General features: G+C 32.2%; 1 protein-coding gene and 1 non-coding gene across 4 annotated transcripts in view; both read right to left on the bottom strand.

Annotated features, from left to right (window-relative positions):
- Itfg1 (integrin alpha FG-GAP repeat containing 1) overlaps positions 1 to 21,436 on the bottom strand; it is a 220,638-nt gene that overhangs the window by 79,271 nt on the left and 119,931 nt on the right. For all 3 annotated transcript variants that reach the window (XR_007343503.1, XM_015488770.2, XM_015488769.2), the window contains exons 10-11: positions 13,289 to 13,439; positions 11,425 to 11,533 (exon numbers count right to left, since the gene is read on the bottom strand). Coding sequence is in view for 2 of the 3 variants with exons in the window: in XM_015488770.2 (XP_015344256.1) it covers positions 11,425 to 11,533; positions 13,289 to 13,439 (260 nt within the window). In the remaining variant the exon portion in view is untranslated. The remainder of the gene's footprint in view (positions 1 to 11,424; positions 11,534 to 13,288; positions 13,440 to 21,436) is intronic.
- On the bottom strand, positions 5,838 to 5,910 carry Trnat-ugu. The gene has a single exon. It is a non-coding gene; the product is annotated as a tRNA-Thr (tRNA).

Here is a 21,436-nt window from a genome sequence, read left to right as displayed (position 1 = left end):
GGACTGGGAGTGGTTAGTACTTGGATGGGATATGGCAATTGGTGAATGATTTTATTTTCTGTATAACGTAAAATGTGTCTTGTTTAGCATAGTCAAAATATTTACTCAAAATTACATATTAGTCTCTTTCATTTTGTACATAATAAACTAAAAATGTAGTTCTTGCATCTAGTTTTTTTTAAAACAAGATTTGCTTTTAAGTTTGATGTTCACCTTGTTAGAATCAAAACATTAGTTGATATAATCTTAACTCTTTCACATCTTAGAGATTTTTCTCTACTAAAAATTATATATGATAAAAGTCAAAGTAGATGTTATTAAACATTAATATATACCTAGATGTACTACATGTACATCACATACATGTTACAAAATGATGCCTACATACTACAAATGAGATATGCATTTACTTAGTTTTTGCAACCACAGATTCAAGAAAGAACAATACTAATCCTTGAGTTTAATTATAATAATTATTATAGCTTGATAATACACAGCTTTTTTAATACTATTGAATTAGGGATTCAAAACTCCCATCATTACCAATACAAAGGTCCAACCTGATCTAAATCTGAAACTATTTCACCTATAGTATGACTTCATCCTTTTCTAGGGACATGTGATGCCACCCCAGCAGATAAGGTAGACTTACACTATATAGCTTTGTATATCCGACATAGGTAGAAAAAAATTATGTTTTAGCCACTCTCAGTAATTACACTGCTAATGAAATTTTACTTTAAACTTTGGCCCTTATCACTAACATCCTCTGGTGAGCCATCATCTTAGGAAAAGAAGGGACACACTTTCACATCCATTGTGTTACTTTCTTCTTCCCCTCTTGAGTTAGTGAAATAAATACTTTCTGAAAAGTATTAGGTTTCTTGAAATTTACGAGCATATAAAGAACATTTTAATTCTTCTTGCCTTTTATTTTTCAGTATATTAACCTGACTTATCAGGAATATGATTTAAATAGTAGTTTATTAAAATTGGACATAAGTTCTTCAAAAAAAAGAACTGAATTAAATCCTGCTGGGAAATAAAATACAGTATAAGTTCTATATATGTTAGTAGTTTATCTTATGAATAGTTAGGTGCCCCACCCCTTAGTTTCTATTCATGCCAGATTAATTATAGTGTCTGTAGGTTGTGAGTGCTGATAAGAGCACATTTTGAAGTGAATATCTGATATCAACACTGACTAAATACTAAAAGCTCTGGTCCCTTCAGGCATCCTACTCATGCTGTACATGAAATTTCATCAAGTGAGGATTTCTTGCTGTGTTAGCTAATGGGATATGTAGTCATATCCCATTCACTTCACTGTGTTCTCCTTATGGTTTTAGAAAAATCTTCAAAGTAATATAGCTGGATAAAATAATTTATAAAGTTTATAAAAACTCCTAAATTCTATGAATCCTAAATGCAGTCTACATTGATATTAGTTAGTTTCAGTTGCTTAATACTGTGCCCTAGCACAGCAGGAAGTAGTCTGGGTTTAAAGGGCCTTTTGTGTAAGGTTGCTCACATATAACAAAATTATCTATAAGAGGGAGAGCCTTGAAAAGCTGGGGTCTGAATGAATCATGGATGATACATCCTCTCTAAAGTAAGAAATGCAAAGAAAAATGAGGGCTACAATATGGTACTTGGTAAGCTAATTTCTGTTTTCTTTCTTTACATAATATATAGCATTATACTATTTTATAAAGGTATATATTATCATGTATTTTCATTTAAAATTATCATATAGAGGATGCTAACATGGTACAACCTTGTAAAACACTTGGCAGAAGTTATGGTGCATGATAAATAATAAATATTTGCTAGTGTTGCTTTGTTTTTAAAACAAATTAAAGATTATATAATTCCAGATTCTGAATCAGCTTTCATTGCTATCGTTTCTTTTGGTGTGCTTGAAATTTCAGCAACCAACAGAAGGAAACAGAGAAGGTTCCATATTCATGGTAGTCATATCTATGAAGTGGCAAAGAGTATAACTTTAAAAAATGCTTTTCTAGACTTTCTAAATGTTTTAAAACAGGCTGTCTTACTTTTGCAGTCAGAAAATAAAACAAAATAAATACCAACCCAAAATTTTACCAAAAAAAATAATGATTCAAAGTTGTACTGTATAATTGAAAAAGTGAAAGGGTAGAATTTGATGTTGTTTCTACAATGTCCCCCTGAAATTATAATTTTAAGACTTTATGACCAAGTAACAAGGTACCAGTAGTTTATTAAATGACTTCAAGAATGGAATATCCCCCAGTTATATCAGGATAGAAATTTCATCATTTGGTAGGAGAAAAAATTCCAATATAATAAACATCTAAATGCTATAAGAAAAAATTTACTGTCACTACAGAAAAAGCCCATTTTCCAAAATGGGAGTTATATTTGTTGATATAAAGTATATGGTTATGAGTGAAGTAAAAATTTTCTTAAGCAACTATAATATCCTTGGTATGATAAAATACATAAAGGGCTATGGGAAAGGAAATTTTAATAGGACAGACACCTGTATATAATTCCTGCTCTTTGTGTTGTTTGCTACTGTGAGTTTCTTGAAGGCAAGGACTATTTCCGATTGGTTGTTTTTTAAGTATCACTGTATTGATCAAGTATCAATATTTTCTAACTATCTTGACTATGGCTAAAGCATAGTAAGAGGTTAAAAAAATTTTAACCATTTCATAAACTTTTAAAATTATATATTATTATTTATAATCATATTATAAAATTCCATAGATTTATTATTACATTTTATAATTCCCTTTAAAATAAACATCTCCCAAAGCAATTTTAAAAACTCCTAGACTTTCAAAACCAAATACTTTAAAAAAAGGTTAATAAAATATATATAAAGATAGCCTATTCACAGAATTAAATGAAAAATAGTAATTAAAATACTTAGGTAAGCGAAGTACTAGTTATCAGTAGATTTAATTAGTTTAAAATATGGCTAATGAGATGTGAAATTTATGTTTCCTTTAAAATGACAATGCTTGGGATTTTATTACTTCACTTTAAACCATACAATGTGTAACAAACCCATGTATTCTTGAAGATATTTCAAGTCTAAAAATTTGGCTTCTAACTTTGTAACTGAGTTTAAATTAGGTACTTCACACAAATGCCAAAAACAAACCCAAACACTAAACCATTGTGCAAGCTCAAAGAAGGATGAACTGGATAAAGCTGGAGCTGTAAAGGTCATTGTAAACCTATAATGGTTTTTGAAATGCTTAAAATGAAAAATCTATGCACGGATTATGGGTGACCGTTCACATTTGTTCTCTGAAAACATATGTTTGTTTAAGGCACAAAAATACACAACAAACAATGTATGGCAATTATTCAAGCTTTTGCATATATCTCTGAAATAGCCCACCACCATTCTTGTCATTTAGACAACATTATTTTAGAAACTCCAAAGAAGGATTATATGTTATTGATTACCTATCTTTTATTCATTATTTTTTAAAGTATATGCTCTTTGTAAAAAACTTCAATACATAGGGCTGGGACTGTGGCTCAGTAGTAGAGTGCTTGCCTGGCATGTGTGAGGTGCTGGGCTCGATTCTCAGCACCATATAAAAAATAAATAATAATAAAGAAAGGTACTGTGTCCATCTACAACTAAAAACATTGTTTCTAGGTAAGTGTGCTTGAAAGAATGCCTTGGAAATAATTTCGAATATAAAACATTTTTACCTGCCTTAATGTTACTGTGATGATAGTTATTTTGGGAAACTTCTAAAGGAGATAGTATTGAATAAGAATAAGAAAAGAGTAATTAGTGCTGAACATGTCAGAGTCACTAGGTCAAGAGTGGATGGACTCCCAGCAGACCACCAAAATATTTTTCATCTCCAAATTGCAGCAGCTAAGAACATGCATGGTGGGACTGGGGAAAGAAAGGGGAGCTGAAGCTCTCTGATAAATTAGGCCAGAGGCTCATAATAGGAATAGCTACATGTGTCACTTAGTGGTTCATGCTAGCTAAGTGAAATGGGGGATTTCACTATACTTCTGTCATAGTGCTCTAAGTAACTTCAAACTATTGCCAAAAAACCCCTCCCAAACTTCTGACCTACAGGGTAAAATAACATAAAAGAGCTCAGCAAAATAGTGAGACTGTTATAAGCCCTTCCTGTGACTTGGCTTTTCTCCTTCCTGCTGGGAAGCACAACTCTTTGAGATTCAGAAAATCTACTGATTCACCTGGTTGAGGCTCAAAAACAGCATCTACCTTGGGGTGGCTCCCAGGTTAGAGGAGCTTCTACATGGAGACGGAAGAAAGGAAGGCATGGCTGTCATCTGCTGGGCAGAATTATATAGTGATACAAGTGTTTCTGCTATCCATATTCCTGTCAAAACTGATCTATTTTAGGAATATAAGCATAGAAAAATTCTCAGATACATGAAAAAAAAAACCTTAAAAATGAGGAATCATATAAATACTCCCCACCTAAACACAACTTGCAGGAAAAGAGAATTTCAAAAACTACCATACTCTATTCAAGAAAACCCTGGAATAATGTCTATTAAATTCCATGTTAATATGTAAGGGCAAAAAAATGATACCTTGAAATACTAGAATGTTCTCAGAAACTCTATTAATCTATATACAGTTTTTCTAAAAAATCACTTAAGCCAGTGCTCCACCAAAATAAACTGAAGTTGGATGAAGACATGTGGTGTATATGTGTGTGTGTGTGTGTGTGTGTGTGTGTATATACACACACACAAACACACAATGGCAATAAATGTGGTGAAACCTGTTGTTTAAATAATTATTGATAATATAGTTGTAATATGGTTTCATAACAAGAAAGGATTTGCAAAATAGAAAACATAAAAGGTAAAACAAAATTAATCATCCAGAAATAAACTTACATATTTAACAAAATCTGGAAACAGGTGGGGGAATAAAAGCTTTCTAAAGGAAAGATCTCATGTTGTTTGGTAATTAAAGGTACAGAAACGGTGATGACTTTAAAAGTGCTAGGGAAAAACAGGTTCATGATTGTTAGAAATTTGAGTTAAGTTCTAGCAGAAAAGAATTAGGATTTGGAACTTCCAAATGTAGCTGACAGTAATAAGAGAAAAAAATTGGAGCTAGGAATTAGTCTTGATTTAGGAACACTATGGAAACTCACAATTCTGCAGTACACAGAGTCTGTTGTCTTCATATAAATGCTGTGGACTTGTGCTGTTGTATGAACCAGCAGCCAGCAAATGGATAGGCAGCACAGTTTTACCTTTCCAAAGGCACATATAAATTCAAATATAAATATATATAATATTTATTTATTTATTTAAATTTCCTTAATTGGAAAACAATGATATATAGTATAGGCTGGCTTGAGCATCAGAGTTACAGAATAATTTTAGAGCAAAATCAACTCTGGACATTATACATGGTTTTGAAAGGGTAATTATATACTAATAGCTGGCTGACTTAAGGCAAACAACTAATAATCAAAGGAAAGAGAGGAAGGGCATATCAAAATGACTAGAAGGTTATGTTTTTTTCAAATGATTGCTTTAAATTGGTATCTCATTTCCTGTGACCTTTCTGTAAAGCATGTTATTAATATTTATGTTAATGTCCTTAATGCAAAATTACTCAGCTTTCTAAAACTAAAACCTGCACCAAATTGGCTATTTCTGGGCTTTACGTTGGAGATGTGTGGAGAACTCTCTTTTCTCAGGAAAGTTAGTTAGATGGCAGTAAATGGTACTTATCCTGAGTTAGGGAGGTCACAGGCCAGAGACTGTCAAGAATCACTTGAAATTATGTATTATTATTATTTTATTTTATTTTTTTGTGGTACTGGGGATCGAACCCAGGGCCTTGTGCATACAAGGCAAACACTCTACCAACTGAGCTATATCCCTAACCTGGTTATGTATTTTTATAAATACTTTTGATCATGGGTTTTCAAACAAAATTTCAAGCACATACAAAATTAAAAAAAATAATATAATGAACCCTGCACAACACATTTCACATGACTTCAAAAATTGTCAACAAGAATTGGCTACATTCCACTTCTTGGATAACTTAAAAAACAAAACATTTATTGTTGTCTGTATTCTTGAGAACTACTATTTTGACTGGCATAAGATGAAATCTTAAGAGTAGCTTTGATTTGCATTTTTCTAATTACTACATATGTTGAACATTTTTTCATATATTTGGTGATCAAATGTATTATCTTCTTCTGAGAAGTGTCTGTTCAGCTCCTGAGTCCATTACTGATTGGGTTAATTTTTTTTGGTGTTAAGTTTTTTGAGTTCTTTATATATCCTGGAGATTAATGCTCTATATGACATGTGTGTGGCAAAAATTAAGATTTCATCTCACACCAGTCAGAATGGCAGTTATCAAGAATACAGACAACAATAAATGTTGGCAAGGATGTGGGGAAAAAGGCACATTCATACATTGCTGGTGGGACTGTAAACTGGTGCAACCAATATGGAAAGCAGTATGGAGATTCCTTAGAAAACTTGAAATAAAACCACCACTCAGCTATCCCACTCGTTAGTCTATACCCAAAGGACTTAAAAGCAGCATACTATAGTAAAGCAGCTACATCAATGTTTATAACAGCTCAATTCACAATAGATAAACTGTGGAACCAACCTAGATGCTCCTCAATAAATGAATAGAAAAAAAAAACCTGTGGTATATATACATAATGTAATATTACTCACCATTAAAAGAGAATAAAATATGGAATTTGCAGTTAAATGGATGGAGTTAGAGAATACCATGCTAATCAAAGTAAGCCAATCTCAAAAAACCAAAGGCTGAATATTCTAATAAGTGGATGCTGATACAAAATGGGGAGCGGCATGGGAAAAATGGAGGAACTTTGATGAGGCAAAGGGGAGGGAGGGGTGGGAAGAAGGCATGGGGGCAGGAAAGATGGTGGCATGAGATGGGCATCATTACCCTAGATACATGTATGACTGCACATATGGTATGTTGCTACACCATGTACAACCAGAGAAATGAAAAATTGTGCTGCAATTGTGTACAATGAATCAAAATGTATTCTGCTGTCATATATACCTAATTGAAATAAATAAATTAATAAAAACAAAAGAGATTTCTGATTAAAGGCAAATGGCGAATTTAAAAAACAAAAGAAAACTATGTCAAAACTCAAGAAGTTTGTGGTACTTAATTATTTACAGAAGCTCATTTTTTCCTGAGCAAGACCATGATGTGCATATAGGTCTTCAGTTACTACAGTTTTCATTTACAATCTGTTTTAAGGATAAAACACACAATAATTTTATTGTTTTTTTAAAAAAATTATCAGATATTAATCAATGGTTTACTATATGCCAAATATTAGCTCAATGGACTTAAGTAACTAAAAATGCATAATTGTGACTTGAGATGGAATAAATTTTGTTTTAGCTGTCTCCTATAAGAAGTTCATGTTATTTTATGACTCCAGTCTTAAGACTTCTCTGCAAGGCATCCAAGAAAAAAACAACTGAGATTCTGCATTAGGCTGGCCTTGAAAAAGATTGCATAGGAGGCCTTTCCCATCTCCATTATTCCCTGATCTTATTTTTGTAATTTTTAAGAATATAAATGAGTAAACATCAAGGAGGGGCTCAGGATATTAAATTAAATATATGTAATTTTCCAAATTATCAGTGTTAAAAAATGTCACTCCTTTTTTGTTTCATATTGAGAACTGCCTTTTCTCTTTAGTATTTTATTACTATAACTAAGAATTTGTAACTCTCATCAGTGTTAGATAAACTATGCTCTGATTTACTTCTGTACCACATGACAGAACATCTGTATGAAGGAGTCTACAGACTTAAGCATGGAAAAAAATGGCATGAGATGCCCTCACAGTAGTTAGCAAATTTGTTACAAATGTAGAAAATCCCTCATATTCCTTTTTGAAAGCACAAAAGAGAAATTTGTGGTTCTAAAGCTAGGTTAAAAGAACTGAGTGCAGGGAGAACATAATTTGACCTAACAATATACAAATTAATACCTTTTTCAGTTGAATTTTTCCTTACTACTCAATGTCTAACATCTGTTCTAGAAAGCATTAACCTTTACTCCATCTAGGCATACACGAACATATCACACTCAGATGAACTAAGTAATAAGAGTGCACAAAATTTGAGAAACTAGTTTCTTTATAGTGGTAAAACTCAAATGAAAGACACAAATCCTATAGCTATCTCATTAAACAGAAAGAAAACAGTACTTTGAAATACAGTACTATTAACTAGAATTTAATATATATTTTTGAATAAATAACATTTAAGTTTGGAGCAAAGGGTTATTTTTTATAGCATCCCATTAAGGTAATGAGATAGAAACTCCTTCTCTCATTTTATATTATTCTTTCTGTGCAGTTCTGGTGTAAACCTGGAATTAAGTTAGAGTTTATGGTGACAGAGAATCTAAAAAGCTATGTAGTTCTGAGAACTAGAACAGGGTATTTCAACCTTCTTTTTCAAGAAATAAACTTTTAAAAAGTTGTATTCCTGATAACAGAAAATGGGTAAAGGTGGAGATATGTCCATGAATAGGAGTTTCATAGGTTGGTAGAATGCTTTCTAAAGATAGAATACAGGATCAGAGGCATCACATGCTGCTTGGGTACTAGAGGAGAAAGGAATACTCTTAAATCAAGATAGCTAAGCCAACCTCAAAAGGTAGGTTGGTAGAATGCTTTCTCGAGACAGAATACAGGATTTGAGGCATTACATGCTGCTTGGATACTAGAGGAGAAAAGTATATTCTTAAGACAACCAAGCCAACCTCAAAAGGTAGCTGGCTGTTCATTTGTCATAAATTTCCCAAATGCCTCTATGTTACAGACCCCGTGTTAGGCATTGGGGAATCAAAGACAAATAAGACAGACACTACGCCTTGAGTTGCTTCAACTATCACAATATACTAACTAGGACAGAGAGATTCTAATACAAATGGCACAAATAACCTTAATTTTAGAGTGTTTCTCAAACATCCTGGAATGAAGGGAGAGAATGTATTATTAAATGTGTTATTTAATAATGTTATTAAATATATATGTTAAAATAAATGGAGACTAATGGTGTGTTGCTCTTCATAAAGGAGGATGATTCTAGTGATTTAAGGCCAAAGGACAAATTTTTTTGAGATGTTTTCTTCCTAATGATGATATGACTTCTTTTGAGTCTCCCTTTTGGAACCAGAGTTTGCGTCAGTAGTCAAATGGCTAAATTGGAATTAATAGTTGGATTTAGTAGTTTATCACTATGGTATCAAATCCTAGATTTTTACTCCAATAGCCCTTTGGTTCTGTTAACTGAAATACATTATTCTAATTATACACATGACAGTCTGAAAATGTTTTAAGGATTCCTTGTCTCATCTTGAGATTTAAATTAAAGTTGAAGGAAAACCACTGAGGAAAAAAATTCCAGATTATGTAAGTTAACAGCATACCAGATACACATTATAGGATATTTTAATATTTTTAGCTCTAAAATAGTAAAAAAAAAATCTCTTGAAAATGATAAAGGAGAGAATGTGCTCAAATGGATGATAAAAAGTATAGAAATGGTTAAAACCCATCTGTCAGTATTTTAAGGCTATAATATTAATGAAATGGGAGCCAGTGTTAGTTCATCATAATAAGACTGAATTTGCTATTTAGAAAGAGGTTACATATTTTGTCATTTTCATCTCTTAAATCTTTCAACACATTCATTATACTGTTGCTTTTCTGTGTTCAGCTATTTATGTTCATTTCAAAACTAGTATTTTTACAAAGTATATGAGGCATTTCATTAATAAATGAATTGATATGATGATTGTCTTGATGTTGACTATAATAATAGAAACACAATAGTCATTTTCTAACATGAATTCATCATAAAACTCCCAGTAAACTAGGAAGAGAGTAAACTTCTTTAATATGATACAGAGCATCTACAAAAAATCCTCTATAGCTAATAATATTTAATGGTGAAAGATGGACTGTTTTCTCTTAAGATTGGAAACAATGCAAGGGTTTCTACTCTTAACATTCTTTTAAGATAGCATAAGAGAAAGCATAAAAGGTATAGAGAAAGATGGAAATAAAACTGTCTTTCTTTTAAGATGATGTCTGTCTATGCAGAATATCCCAAGGAATCTAAAAAAAAAAACCCTCCAATAATCAATAGTGACTGAGATTATAATCTTGCTTATATCAAGATCAAAAATCAATTTCCATATGCTAAAAACAAACATGTGGAAACCAAGCTTAAAAATACAACATCTATAGTCTTTCCATAAAAAATAAAATAATTATGCAAATACTTAATAAAACATAGAGGGTTTTTATGATGAACATCAACGTCAGATGGAGACGTTTGCATGGCCATGAATTGGTTATAGTGAAAATAGCACTGAGGAAAACAAGAGCCCAGATTCTCACTGCTAGAGAAGATAGCTACAAATACAGATGATATCAGAAAGAACCTTGAAGCACTGTGTTGGATTAGAAATCTAGATATTGATGACTTATGGTTTTACATTGTATATACAAATATGAACAGATGTATATTGAGCATTCAGAACCTGGCTTTTAAACAACATACTCTGCCAAAAGGAACCAGATCTCCTTAATGAAATGTCTGACTCAAGGCTTGGACAGGGAAGTATAAGATTCCAATCTAGAATAATGCAGAAGGAAAGGAGATAATCACTATTTCACAAAGAAGGCTGACTCAAGTAGTGTGGTTCAATGGAGCATAAGGGTAGCAGGTGGAGGTCTGATGAGAAAAGGATATTTAAGTAATAGCAGAATATGTCCCCATAAAATACTAATCAAATTAAAAGGGGAAAACAGTGAACTGGTTGGATGAAATCAGTAGTCATCAAAAAGACTAGGTGAGCAATGTTAACATGACAATGCAGACCAGGTCATTACCATGTACTTCCTAATGAGATGAACTGAGAAGTGCACAGGATCAGTTCTGCATTTCTTTGCAGTGGAATTTCTGCAAAGCATTTATGATCTGAGTTACGAAATGAGGAAACAGCATTACTTTTAAAATGGATATGGTCAGGACATGAAACAGAAAAAGACTAAGGAACTGTTACATATTGAAGAAATCTAAAAAGATGTGACTTCTGCATCAGATTTTCTCGACAGAATTCTGGATCAGGGAAAAAATGTTATTTTTGGGGTAGGTGAAAAAATATGAATGGGGTCTATGCATAGATATAGATGATACTGAAGTTATTCCCTGACTTAGAGGGTTGTGTTTGGTACACAGGGCAATATCCTTGCTCTTTGGAATATGGGGCGGGAGGGAGAGAGAGAGAAGAACAAAGATGAAGAAGTAGAAAAGATAGGGGATAGGAACAAAATTATTTAGAATACTCACCAATGACTTTAACAAAATAAGCATCTGCTTCAAAGTTATTTTTTAGTGTATGGATGGCAAAATCATTCTTTGAATATCCTTTACTTAGTACTACAATGTCCAAGATTCCCTGGAAAAAACAAAAACAGTTAAGAACAAACTATTAGATGAACTAAAAAAAAGAAAATGACCATTAAAAAGTATGGTGTGTGTTATAGTTTGGATAAGTGTCCTCCAGAGGCCTCTGGGTTAAAGGTTTGGTTGACAGCCTGTGGAACTACTGAGATGTGGTAAAACTCTTAGGAGCTGAGGCCTAGTGGAAGAAAGTTCAGTTATTGGGGGTATACTCTTGAAGGGGATATTTGGGCCTAGATGCTTCCAACTGCCATGAGGTGAGTAGCCTCCTCCAACCATGAACTCCTGCCACGATACTCTATCCTGCCAAAGGCCCAAAGCAACAGGGCCAACTGATTGTATACTAAAATCTCTCAAACTGAGGCCTTCCTCCTTTTAAGTTAAAATAAGCCTTCCTTCCTTTTAAGTTATTTCAGGTATTTTGTCACAGTGACAGAAAGCTTACACTGTATATTGACCACTTAAGTGTAAAATTTATTTACTCAAGTTGAAGTTGAATAGTAAAATAAAAAGAAAACATCTAGTTTTATTCTTTGAAAAGGATTGTTAGCATTTTGGTGTATTTCCTTCTGGCCATATATGCATGAATTTTTAAAGCCTGTGACAGTGATCACCAGATCTTTTCCAATAATCAGAGAGAGGACCTTTTATCTGTCCTTGCCACCTCAAGGTGTCATTTTTCTTTTTTTCCGTAAAAAAGGGGGAAGCTTTGCTAATTATATTAAAATAGAGTGTACTCAATTTAAACTGACTCTGTCGTGTCTCATGAGGCTATTCATCTATCATATTTTTATGTATGTTAGAAAATTTTTCTTCCTGTAAATTGACTATGTGCTATTTTTTCCAAAGAGTTTTAGGTGACATATCAGTTTGTCTGAATCCTTTTGTATTAGGACATTAATTATTTCACTCATTCATAGAAAACTTGTTACCCAGTTTCAAAAAAATAATTTTAAATTTCATTTATGATGTTTTGATGTAGAGAAATTAAAATTGATTCATAGTCAATTCTTGTGATTTTTTTCTCCTCTTGTGATATTTCTGCCAATTACTTTTCTGCTTGGAAATTTCTAAAACTGAATGAGATTTGGTAGGAGGAGAACAGAAGAAAACAAGTTCCTGCATTATTCATAATTGGAAACAGCCTCTTATAAATAACAAAATAAACCCAAAACAGGGATGAAGAAGATATACATGTCCTGATGAGCACCTGACTTTTTAAAGTAAATTATCTTGCAAGGATATGCTTGGATACTTTGAAATTTAACAAGTTTATTATTTTTTTTCCTAAAATTTATTTTTCTGAGTGGTAAACTGACTTTCCTCCTTGGAGAAAAATCCAAGCCTTTCATAAGTTAACCTGGTAACCAAATAATCTGTAGCAATAGATGCTACTTCTAGTTTACAAGGATAAAAGTGAGTACATAACTTTTCTTTTGCAATGTAGTAAATGTTTAAGAGTTAGTTATCTATTGACTCTGCTTTTGTCTACTGCTGACCATGCACATTTACCAGTCTCAATGCATGATTCTTCAGTGGTTTAATCCAAATAATTACATAAGGGCATTTTCATATTTGACTGTAATGATAAATTTGTTTTCTCTGTCATTTAACATTAAAAGATGCTTTCTTTAATTCATTTGCTTTCATTATGTCGTCTACATTTTCTATTCAAAAAGAGTATAAAGCTAAAGGGAGATGAAGTAGATGGAAATTAAACCCCAAACACTTAGGACCGCTCTGAACTCACATCTTCATAAATGTCAAAAAAGGTGGCAACCATGGCATCCCTGATTTGATTTAGGTCTGTCAGCTCCCAGTAGACTTTAAACATCCGATGTGCCTCCTCACAGCTTACATTATTACAAGGGACATTTTCCAATAAAAAGGCTTGCTGGTTGCTGTATAATAAACAAAAGGCATTTAGTTAATACGACATCTCAAAACTGTGCAACAACAGGTGTAATGTATTTTTCTAGAATCAAAAAATAAATATATACAGTGAAATTATACTAACCACCCCCCCAAAAAAAATCCAGCAATCAATTATGATTGCTGTACTGTGACATTAAAAACAACAACAACAACAACAAAAACAATGAACTAAAATTGTTGTCACTTCTTTTCAGTCTTTGATAAAAATTGTCTGACTTTTTGAGGCAAGTCAGTTGCTTGCCTTTTTCCTCTTTATATAGAGTTTCTACATACATCCCTCTGGTGCTCTCTTGTTATTCTATTATCTATATACCTTGTGTTCTGTAACTGAGTTCCTGGACCAGTCATTACCATTTACACCTATATTCTTCTTCTTTTTTTTTTTTTTTTTTTTTTGAGAGAGAGAGAGAGAAAGATTACTGTTCAATTTTTCTCTAATAATCATTTTAACTAAATTAGTGGAGATTTCTTCTTTTTTTCCACATAAAAATGTTTGAGTCTCGGTGATTTAGGGGGAAAAAAAGAATTATAAGAAAGGAATATTTCTAAGTATTTAACACATACTTGAAACCTATGTACAAAATATTCAATTTGTATGAAGTACTAATACATGATTGCTTATTTTTCCAAGACTAAAAAAATTTCCAGAACAAATAGTTCATTAGAACAATTATTTAATCAATGAAAGCTTTCTCAGACCATAACATTTACTTGGAAAACTTTGAGGTGACCTTTGCTCATGATATAACATGTAACAGCATTCTCATTACAAAGAACAAATGATTTTTCTTTGTCTCTTATCTAATAATTGATTTTTAAATTCTGATTTGCAATTTTTTTTTCAGGTAACTTATGTATCCTACGTTTTAAGCTAAACCATTTTACTATAAATTTCATAGAGATGCAGCATATTCTAGCTTCTCATTAGAGAGTATGTTTAAATATGAAAATATGTGATAAAAGCAGCTTTCTACTATATTTTGTGATCACTGTATCACATTCATCAGCCTTCTGCATGTATTCTATTTCTCTTTTCAAAGCCACTGCATGGATTTCATTATAACAACTCTGGTCAGTTTCATGTAAACAATCTTTATTGTAACTGTATAATTTAAAATTCCATTCTTAATTTTTTTTGTGGGGGGTGCCAGGGTTTGAACTCAGGGGCATCAACCAACCACTGAGCCACAATCCCCAGCCTATTTTGTATTTTATTTTGAGACAGGGCCTCAATGAGTTGTTTAGCGACTCTGGTTGCTGAGGCTGGCTTTGAACTCATTATCCTCCTGCCTCAGCTTCCGGAGCTGCTGGGATTACAGGCGTGTCCCACCGTGCCTTACACCATTCTTAATTTTTGATACATGTTTGTAAAATAACGAATGTCTCACTAGTTATACTGGTGTTATACTGTGCAACTTGGGGTCTGTAAAAGCTCAGTTCTTTTAAATTCTGATGAAATCTAAAGACATAGTCTTGCTCTATTTGGTTTTGAAACCCTTGTGGGAGAATGGTTTTGCCTCTTTGAGTCAGATTTTCTGTATTTTTGGCAATTGCAATGAATGCATTGTTTAAAAAATTGTTTTTCAAAATGATTACAAAAATTATCACAAAATTCAAGTAACAGAGACATTTAAAAAGTCAAAATCCTTCCTTTCCTGCGATAAACATTGTTAATAATTTGGTATGTATCTCTCCAAACTTTCTCCTAGGCTATTCATGTATGTAAGAACCCACCCATATCCTTATAAACAAAAAAGAAAACCTTCAAACCAAACTGGGTTCTGCTATGGGAAAGTGATACTAAATTATCAAGACTTCTGACACTATTTTGAAAATTTCCTTTGGAGAAGTTGCATATCTTTCACCAATAGCCCACCAAATTATCTATTTCCCCAGTCTCATTCTCCCCAGTGGCAACTCTATTGTACGGATAAGCTATCATTCATTTTAAAATTCTATTATTGATGGTCAGGTTATTGCCAGATGTTCCTCTTTTATTTTTCTTTGGAAACTTCTACAAGGATTTTCAGATGATAATCATCTGGCCAAAAGATATGTGTATTTAAAAATGTACCAATTTATAGTTCCAATTTAATATGAGTGTGTCTTTCATGTCTTGGCAATAATAGTAGCATTGCTTCTTACTCTTGCCAGTTGAATTGCTTACAAATGATCTATTTTTTTTTCTGATTATGAGAAACTATTACTTTCAGGTTCATCAGTCCTTTTTCTTCTGTGAATTGCCACTAAAATTTTTTCTAACTGATTCTTAGATCTCTGATTGTTAGGGACATTAGCCCTTTACCTGTTATTCTTAAATCCTCATTCATAAAATAGTAGTAATAACAGCACATTGCCTCAAGTGACTGTTGAAAGAACTGAATGAGAAAATGCATGGTAGTGTTTAGTATAGTGCCTGGTACATAACACAGACACGTTCAACAACTGCTATTATTATTATATGCTTCCATTGTTATTATTTGATATACTGCAAACATTTGTTCCAAATCTTTTATTTTCTAAATTTTGTTTATTTTCTTCACTAAAAGGTTCATAATATTTACATAATAATTTATGTCAGTATTCTTTCTTTATGGCACTTTAAGAAATGTTAAAGAAAGTCCATTATGCAGATCAGAAATTGACACCATATGATAATCTAGTTCCACACAAAGGAATGAAAAGCACTGAAGATGTTAATAAAATATTTTTTCTTATTTAAATTTCTTTAAGGAGAACTGAATAAAATTCAACAACACATTATCCCTTGTTATTAAGAATACAAGAATAGGGGGTGGGGTTGTGGCTCAGTGGGGTTCCATCTTTAGCACATAAAAATAAATAAATAAAATAAATGTATTGTGTCCATCTACTACTAAAAAATATTAAAAAAAGAATACAAGAAGAGATAAAGTGTGTGATAAAAATAGAACCAAGATCAGAAGAAGAGAAATAAAAATATATTCTTTTAAGTTTCTGAAACTACAGATGAAATAATATAATTGGTATAGTAAATAAGTTAAGCAAATAATCTTTAAATCCTAAAGGAATCACTGAAATAACAAGATTTAAAATAAGCCAACAAAAATGATAAAATCATAAAAAGTACAAAACTAAAACTAACTCAAATGAAAGCTGAAAGAGGAAAACAAAAGAAAAAAAACCCCAAATAAATAACATGATGGTAGATTTATACCTAGCCATGTTAATACTGGCAGGAAATATATAGTTTAAATACACAAATTAAAAGGAAAAGACAGACTCATTGAATGAAAAAACTAACACTCAACCTATAAGATTGCCTATAAGAAATTTACCTGAAACATAAAGACACAAACAGGCAAAAAGACAGCTATTAAAAAAGCAGAACGTCAATCCACAGAATAATAAAAAGACAAATGATTCACTTTTAAGAATTCACTTTTAGATCTCTGATTGTTAGGGACATTAGCCCTTTACCTGTTATTCTTATATCCTCATTCATAAAATAGTAGTAATAATAGCACATTGCCTCAAGTGACTGTTGTAACCCTAACCCTAACCCTAACCCTAACCCTTAAGGATTTGAATAGATACTATTTCTCCAAGCAATAAAAAAGTCATTATGCACAAAAAGGATAGTCAACAAAATGAGCTATCAGAGAAGTCCAAATCAAAATCATAATAAGACACCAATTAACATCTAGTAGCATGGCTGTAATAAAAAGAGACAGAGCTAGCAAGGAAGCATTGCATGTGCCTGTAATCCCAGCTATTTGAGAAGCTGAAGCAGTAAGACTGCTTGGGGGAAGCAGTTTGGGGCCAGTCTGGGCAACAAAGCAAAACACTGTCCCTTAGAAACAGTGAGTGAGTTAGAGTGAGGGGTGGGGGTAGGGGGAGAAAGAGAGAGAGAGAGGAAGATAATAGCTAGTGTTGGAGAGAATATAGAGAAATTTGGACCACATACATTGATGGGAGGCTTATAAACTGGTGCAGCTGCTTTGGAAATTACTGGAAAGGTTAAACAAAGTTACTGTTTGACCTCGGATTTCATCCCTAGGTATACCCAAAAGAAATAAAACATACATTCATACAATAATATGTATGGATAATTAATTGTTCATAGTAGCATTATTTGTAAAAGTCAAAAGTGAAAAGTATACAAATATCCATCAACTAATGAATGGACAAACAAAATATAGTATACAACGAAATATTACTTGATCATTAAAAGGAACATATTACACCAATACATGGATGATCCTTGAAAATATGCTAAGTGAAAGAAGCTAGAAAGTGCATGATTCCATTTATGTGAAATGTCCATAACAGGCAAATCTATAGTGAGAAAAAGCATACTAACAGTTCCCTAGGGCTGAAGGAATTGGAAAGAAAAAAGCAAGACTGGTAATGGGTAGAGGTTTCTTTTGAGATAATGACAAGGTTCTAATCTTGCAGGACAGTTATATAACTGTATTTGAAAAACCACTGAATTGTACATATTAAGTGAATTGTATTGTAAGTGATCATATTCTAATAATGCTATTATATATGTTTAAAAAGTTATATACCAGTCTAAGGTAAATTAGAAGACTTGATTGACTATATTGATAAAAGACATGGTAGACTTCAGAACAAAGAAAATCACCAGATCAAGTCAGTAATTTCATAATAGAAAGGTGTCAGTTCTTCTAGACAACATAAGAATCCTAAATGTTTATGCACCTAATAACAGAGCTTACAATTATATGAAACAAAAACTGAAAGAGTTACAAGGTGAAAAAGACAAATTTACAACTGTGTTCAAAGATTTCAATATGCTTCTTCCAATTACTGGTAGATTAAAAAGACATAAATTCAGTGAGGATAAAGAAGACTTGAACAAGATTATCATCCATTTTAAACTGGCTGACATCTTTTGAGGTGTAAATTATATTTGTCAAGATAGAGCATATACTGATCATAAAATAAGTCTCAATAAATATAAAGGAACTAAAGTCAAAGAAAGTATGTTCTCTGGTCATAATGGAATTAGATTAGAAAGCAATAATAGATACTTGGAAAATCTCCAGATATTTGGAAATTACTTAAAACACTGCCAAATAATCCAGGAGTAAAAAGGAAAAATAGAAAGTACTTTGAACTGAATGAAAATGAAGATGATGAATATCAAGATTTACGGGACGTCATTAATATAGTATTTAGAGGATACTTACAACATCCTATATTAGTAAACACCTATATTAGTAAAGAAAAGTCTCAATTCAGTGATCTCAGTTTCTTTCTTAAGAAACTAGAAATAGAAGAGTCAGTTTAATGTGAAATAAGCAGAAAAGGGAAATATCAGAGAAGATAAATGAAGTACAGGACAATAATTAATTAAAACAAAAGCTGTCTTTTTTCTTGCCAAGATTAATAAAGTTAGTAAACTTCCAGCTAAAATAGTCATTTAAAAAAATAAAGATACAAAATGCTAATATCAGGAATGAGAGAGGTGGTATCACTATAGATTTTATTGGTATTTAAAGCCACCAAAGGAATATTATAAAATGGGTGAATTTCTTGGAAGTACCAAAGCTCACTCAAGAGCAGATTGAAAAAAAAAATTAAAGTGTAGTTCAAAAGAGAAAATTTCATACTGAGATGACTTCACTGACGAATTATACCAAATATTCAGAGGGAACCTCTCCCACCAATTCTACAAAAACTCTTAAGTAAACAGATGAGAAAGACATATTTCCCAACTCATTCTATGAATCAGCATCATACACCAAATCAGCAAAGACATAACAAAAGAACTATAGACCAACAGCATTCATGAACACAAGTGCAAAAATTTTAACCAAAATTCTAGTAAGTAAACTTCAGAGTACAGCCAGATCTTGCTTTGCACAGTACACTCACTGTTCATTGCAACTTCAGCATTTTGAAAACAATCTTCTGCTTTATGATTACCACAGAACTGTGCAGACAAGAGAACATAGTTCTGATAATGGACATGTTTCAATGAACACAGTACTTGCAAAGTGAGGGCTAGAGGTATATGAAAAAGAGAAAAATCATGAGTAGTTGAGCTTATTGCAGGAATGCAGAATTGCTTTAATATTTGAAAATAAATCAGTTTGATTCAATAGTTGGACATAAAGCAAATCATACAGTCAAATAATTTCTCAACATTATGAAGGACATTTACAGAAAACCTATAGTGAACTTCATACTAATGGTAGAAAATTGAAAATATTTTCCTCCTAAGATCTTTTTTCCTAAAAAACAAGAATGCCTGCTCTCACATTTCAAAAAATGTAATACAGGTTCTTGCCATTGCAAAAAGAAAAAAGTCCTAAAAACAAAGCAAATCACCAAAAAAACAAAATAAAATGCAACCAGATTGGAGAGGAAGAATTAAAACTGTTTTTATTTGTAAATTATATTGACAACTTATTTAGAAAATCCTATGAAACATGCAAAAATTTTTAGAACTAGAAAGGAAGTGTAGCTGGGTGGAAAATACAAACACAATAGTCAACTGTATTTCTATATACCACCAAAGAACAATCAGAAATTAAAATGAAAATGTTCCAGTCATATGCATCAAACAAAAGAAATACCTAGGATGCACAAGACCTCCATATGAAAGCCTAGAACACACTAATGAGAAAATTATAAGTCTAAAATAAAAAATACACACACACACACACACACACACACAAACACACCATATTCATGGCCAGAGGACTTGGTATTATTAAAATGTAAATTAACCCTGAATTTACATCTTCAGTATAATCCCAATCAAAATTTCTGCAGATTTTTTTAAACTGTAGAAATGGTTACTAAAATTTATAGAAAATGCAAAGGATCTAGAAGAGTTAAAATAACTGGAAAAAAAGAGTAAAGTTGGAAGACTAAAGCCATTTGAATTTTAATCAAATGTCATCAAAATAGTGTGGTACTGTTGCAAAGCTGGATGATAGATAACTGAAACAGAAGAATAAATGTACTCATACAGATATTGTCAGTTGTTTTTCAACAATCAAAGATAACTGAGCAGAAAAAGGAAGTCTTTTCAATAAGTTGTACTGGGACGATTTACAAAAAAAAAAAAAAGAATTTGGATTCATACCTTGTACCATATTCAAACATTAATTCAAAATGGATCACAAACATAAATGGAAAACCTAAAACTATACAATGTTTAGAGCAAAAGAGTAGGAAATCTTTGTGTTAGGTAATGATTTCTTAGTAATGACATTAAAATCACAATCTATAAAAGAAAAATTCAAATACTGCATTTCCTCAAAATTCAGTGCTTCTGCCCTTTGAAAGAGACTGTTCAGAGAATAAAAATCTAGAGATTGAGAGAAAATATTTGCAAATGACTTTTCCTTTTTTTAGTACCAGGGATTGAACAAAGGGGCATTCAACCACTGAGCCACATTCCCAACCCTATAGTGTATTTTATTTAGAGACAGGGTCTCATTGAGTTACTTAGTGCCTCGCTATTGCTCAGCCTCCTGAGCTGCTGGGATTATATGCATGTGCCACTGCACCTGGTTGCAAATGACTAATTTTTTGGGGGGAGGTGGTGGTGATACTGGAGATTAAATCCAGGGGCAGTCTACCACTGAGCTACAGCCCAGCTCTTTTTATTTTTCATTTGGAGACAGGTTCTCATTAAGTAATCAAGGTTAAAAGCCTTGATAAATTGCTGAGGCTGGCCTCTAATTTATGATGCTCCTGCTTCAGCCTCTTTAGGTGCTGGAATTTCAGGTGTGTGCCACTGCACATGGTTTTCTAACAATATATTTATTTAATAATAAAGGGCTTATATTAGAATATAATATTGAGAGTCTTTCATGTATCCCTAGTTCATTGACTATTTTGATTCGAATATTCCCTTGTATAGAATCTCAATATTATGATGATGAGTGGAAGAACCCAGACATTAGAGAGAATTCTAATTATATAAAATATTAGAAAATGC

The sequence above is a fragment of the Marmota marmota genome, unplaced genomic scaffold (assembly GCF_001458135.2).
Source record: "Marmota marmota marmota unplaced genomic scaffold, marMar, whole genome shotgun sequence".
NCBI lineage: Eukaryota > Metazoa > Chordata > Mammalia > Rodentia > Sciuridae > Marmota > Marmota marmota.
The sequence above is the reverse complement of the archived record's forward strand: the minus strand, read 5'-3'. Positions and strand labels throughout refer to the sequence as shown.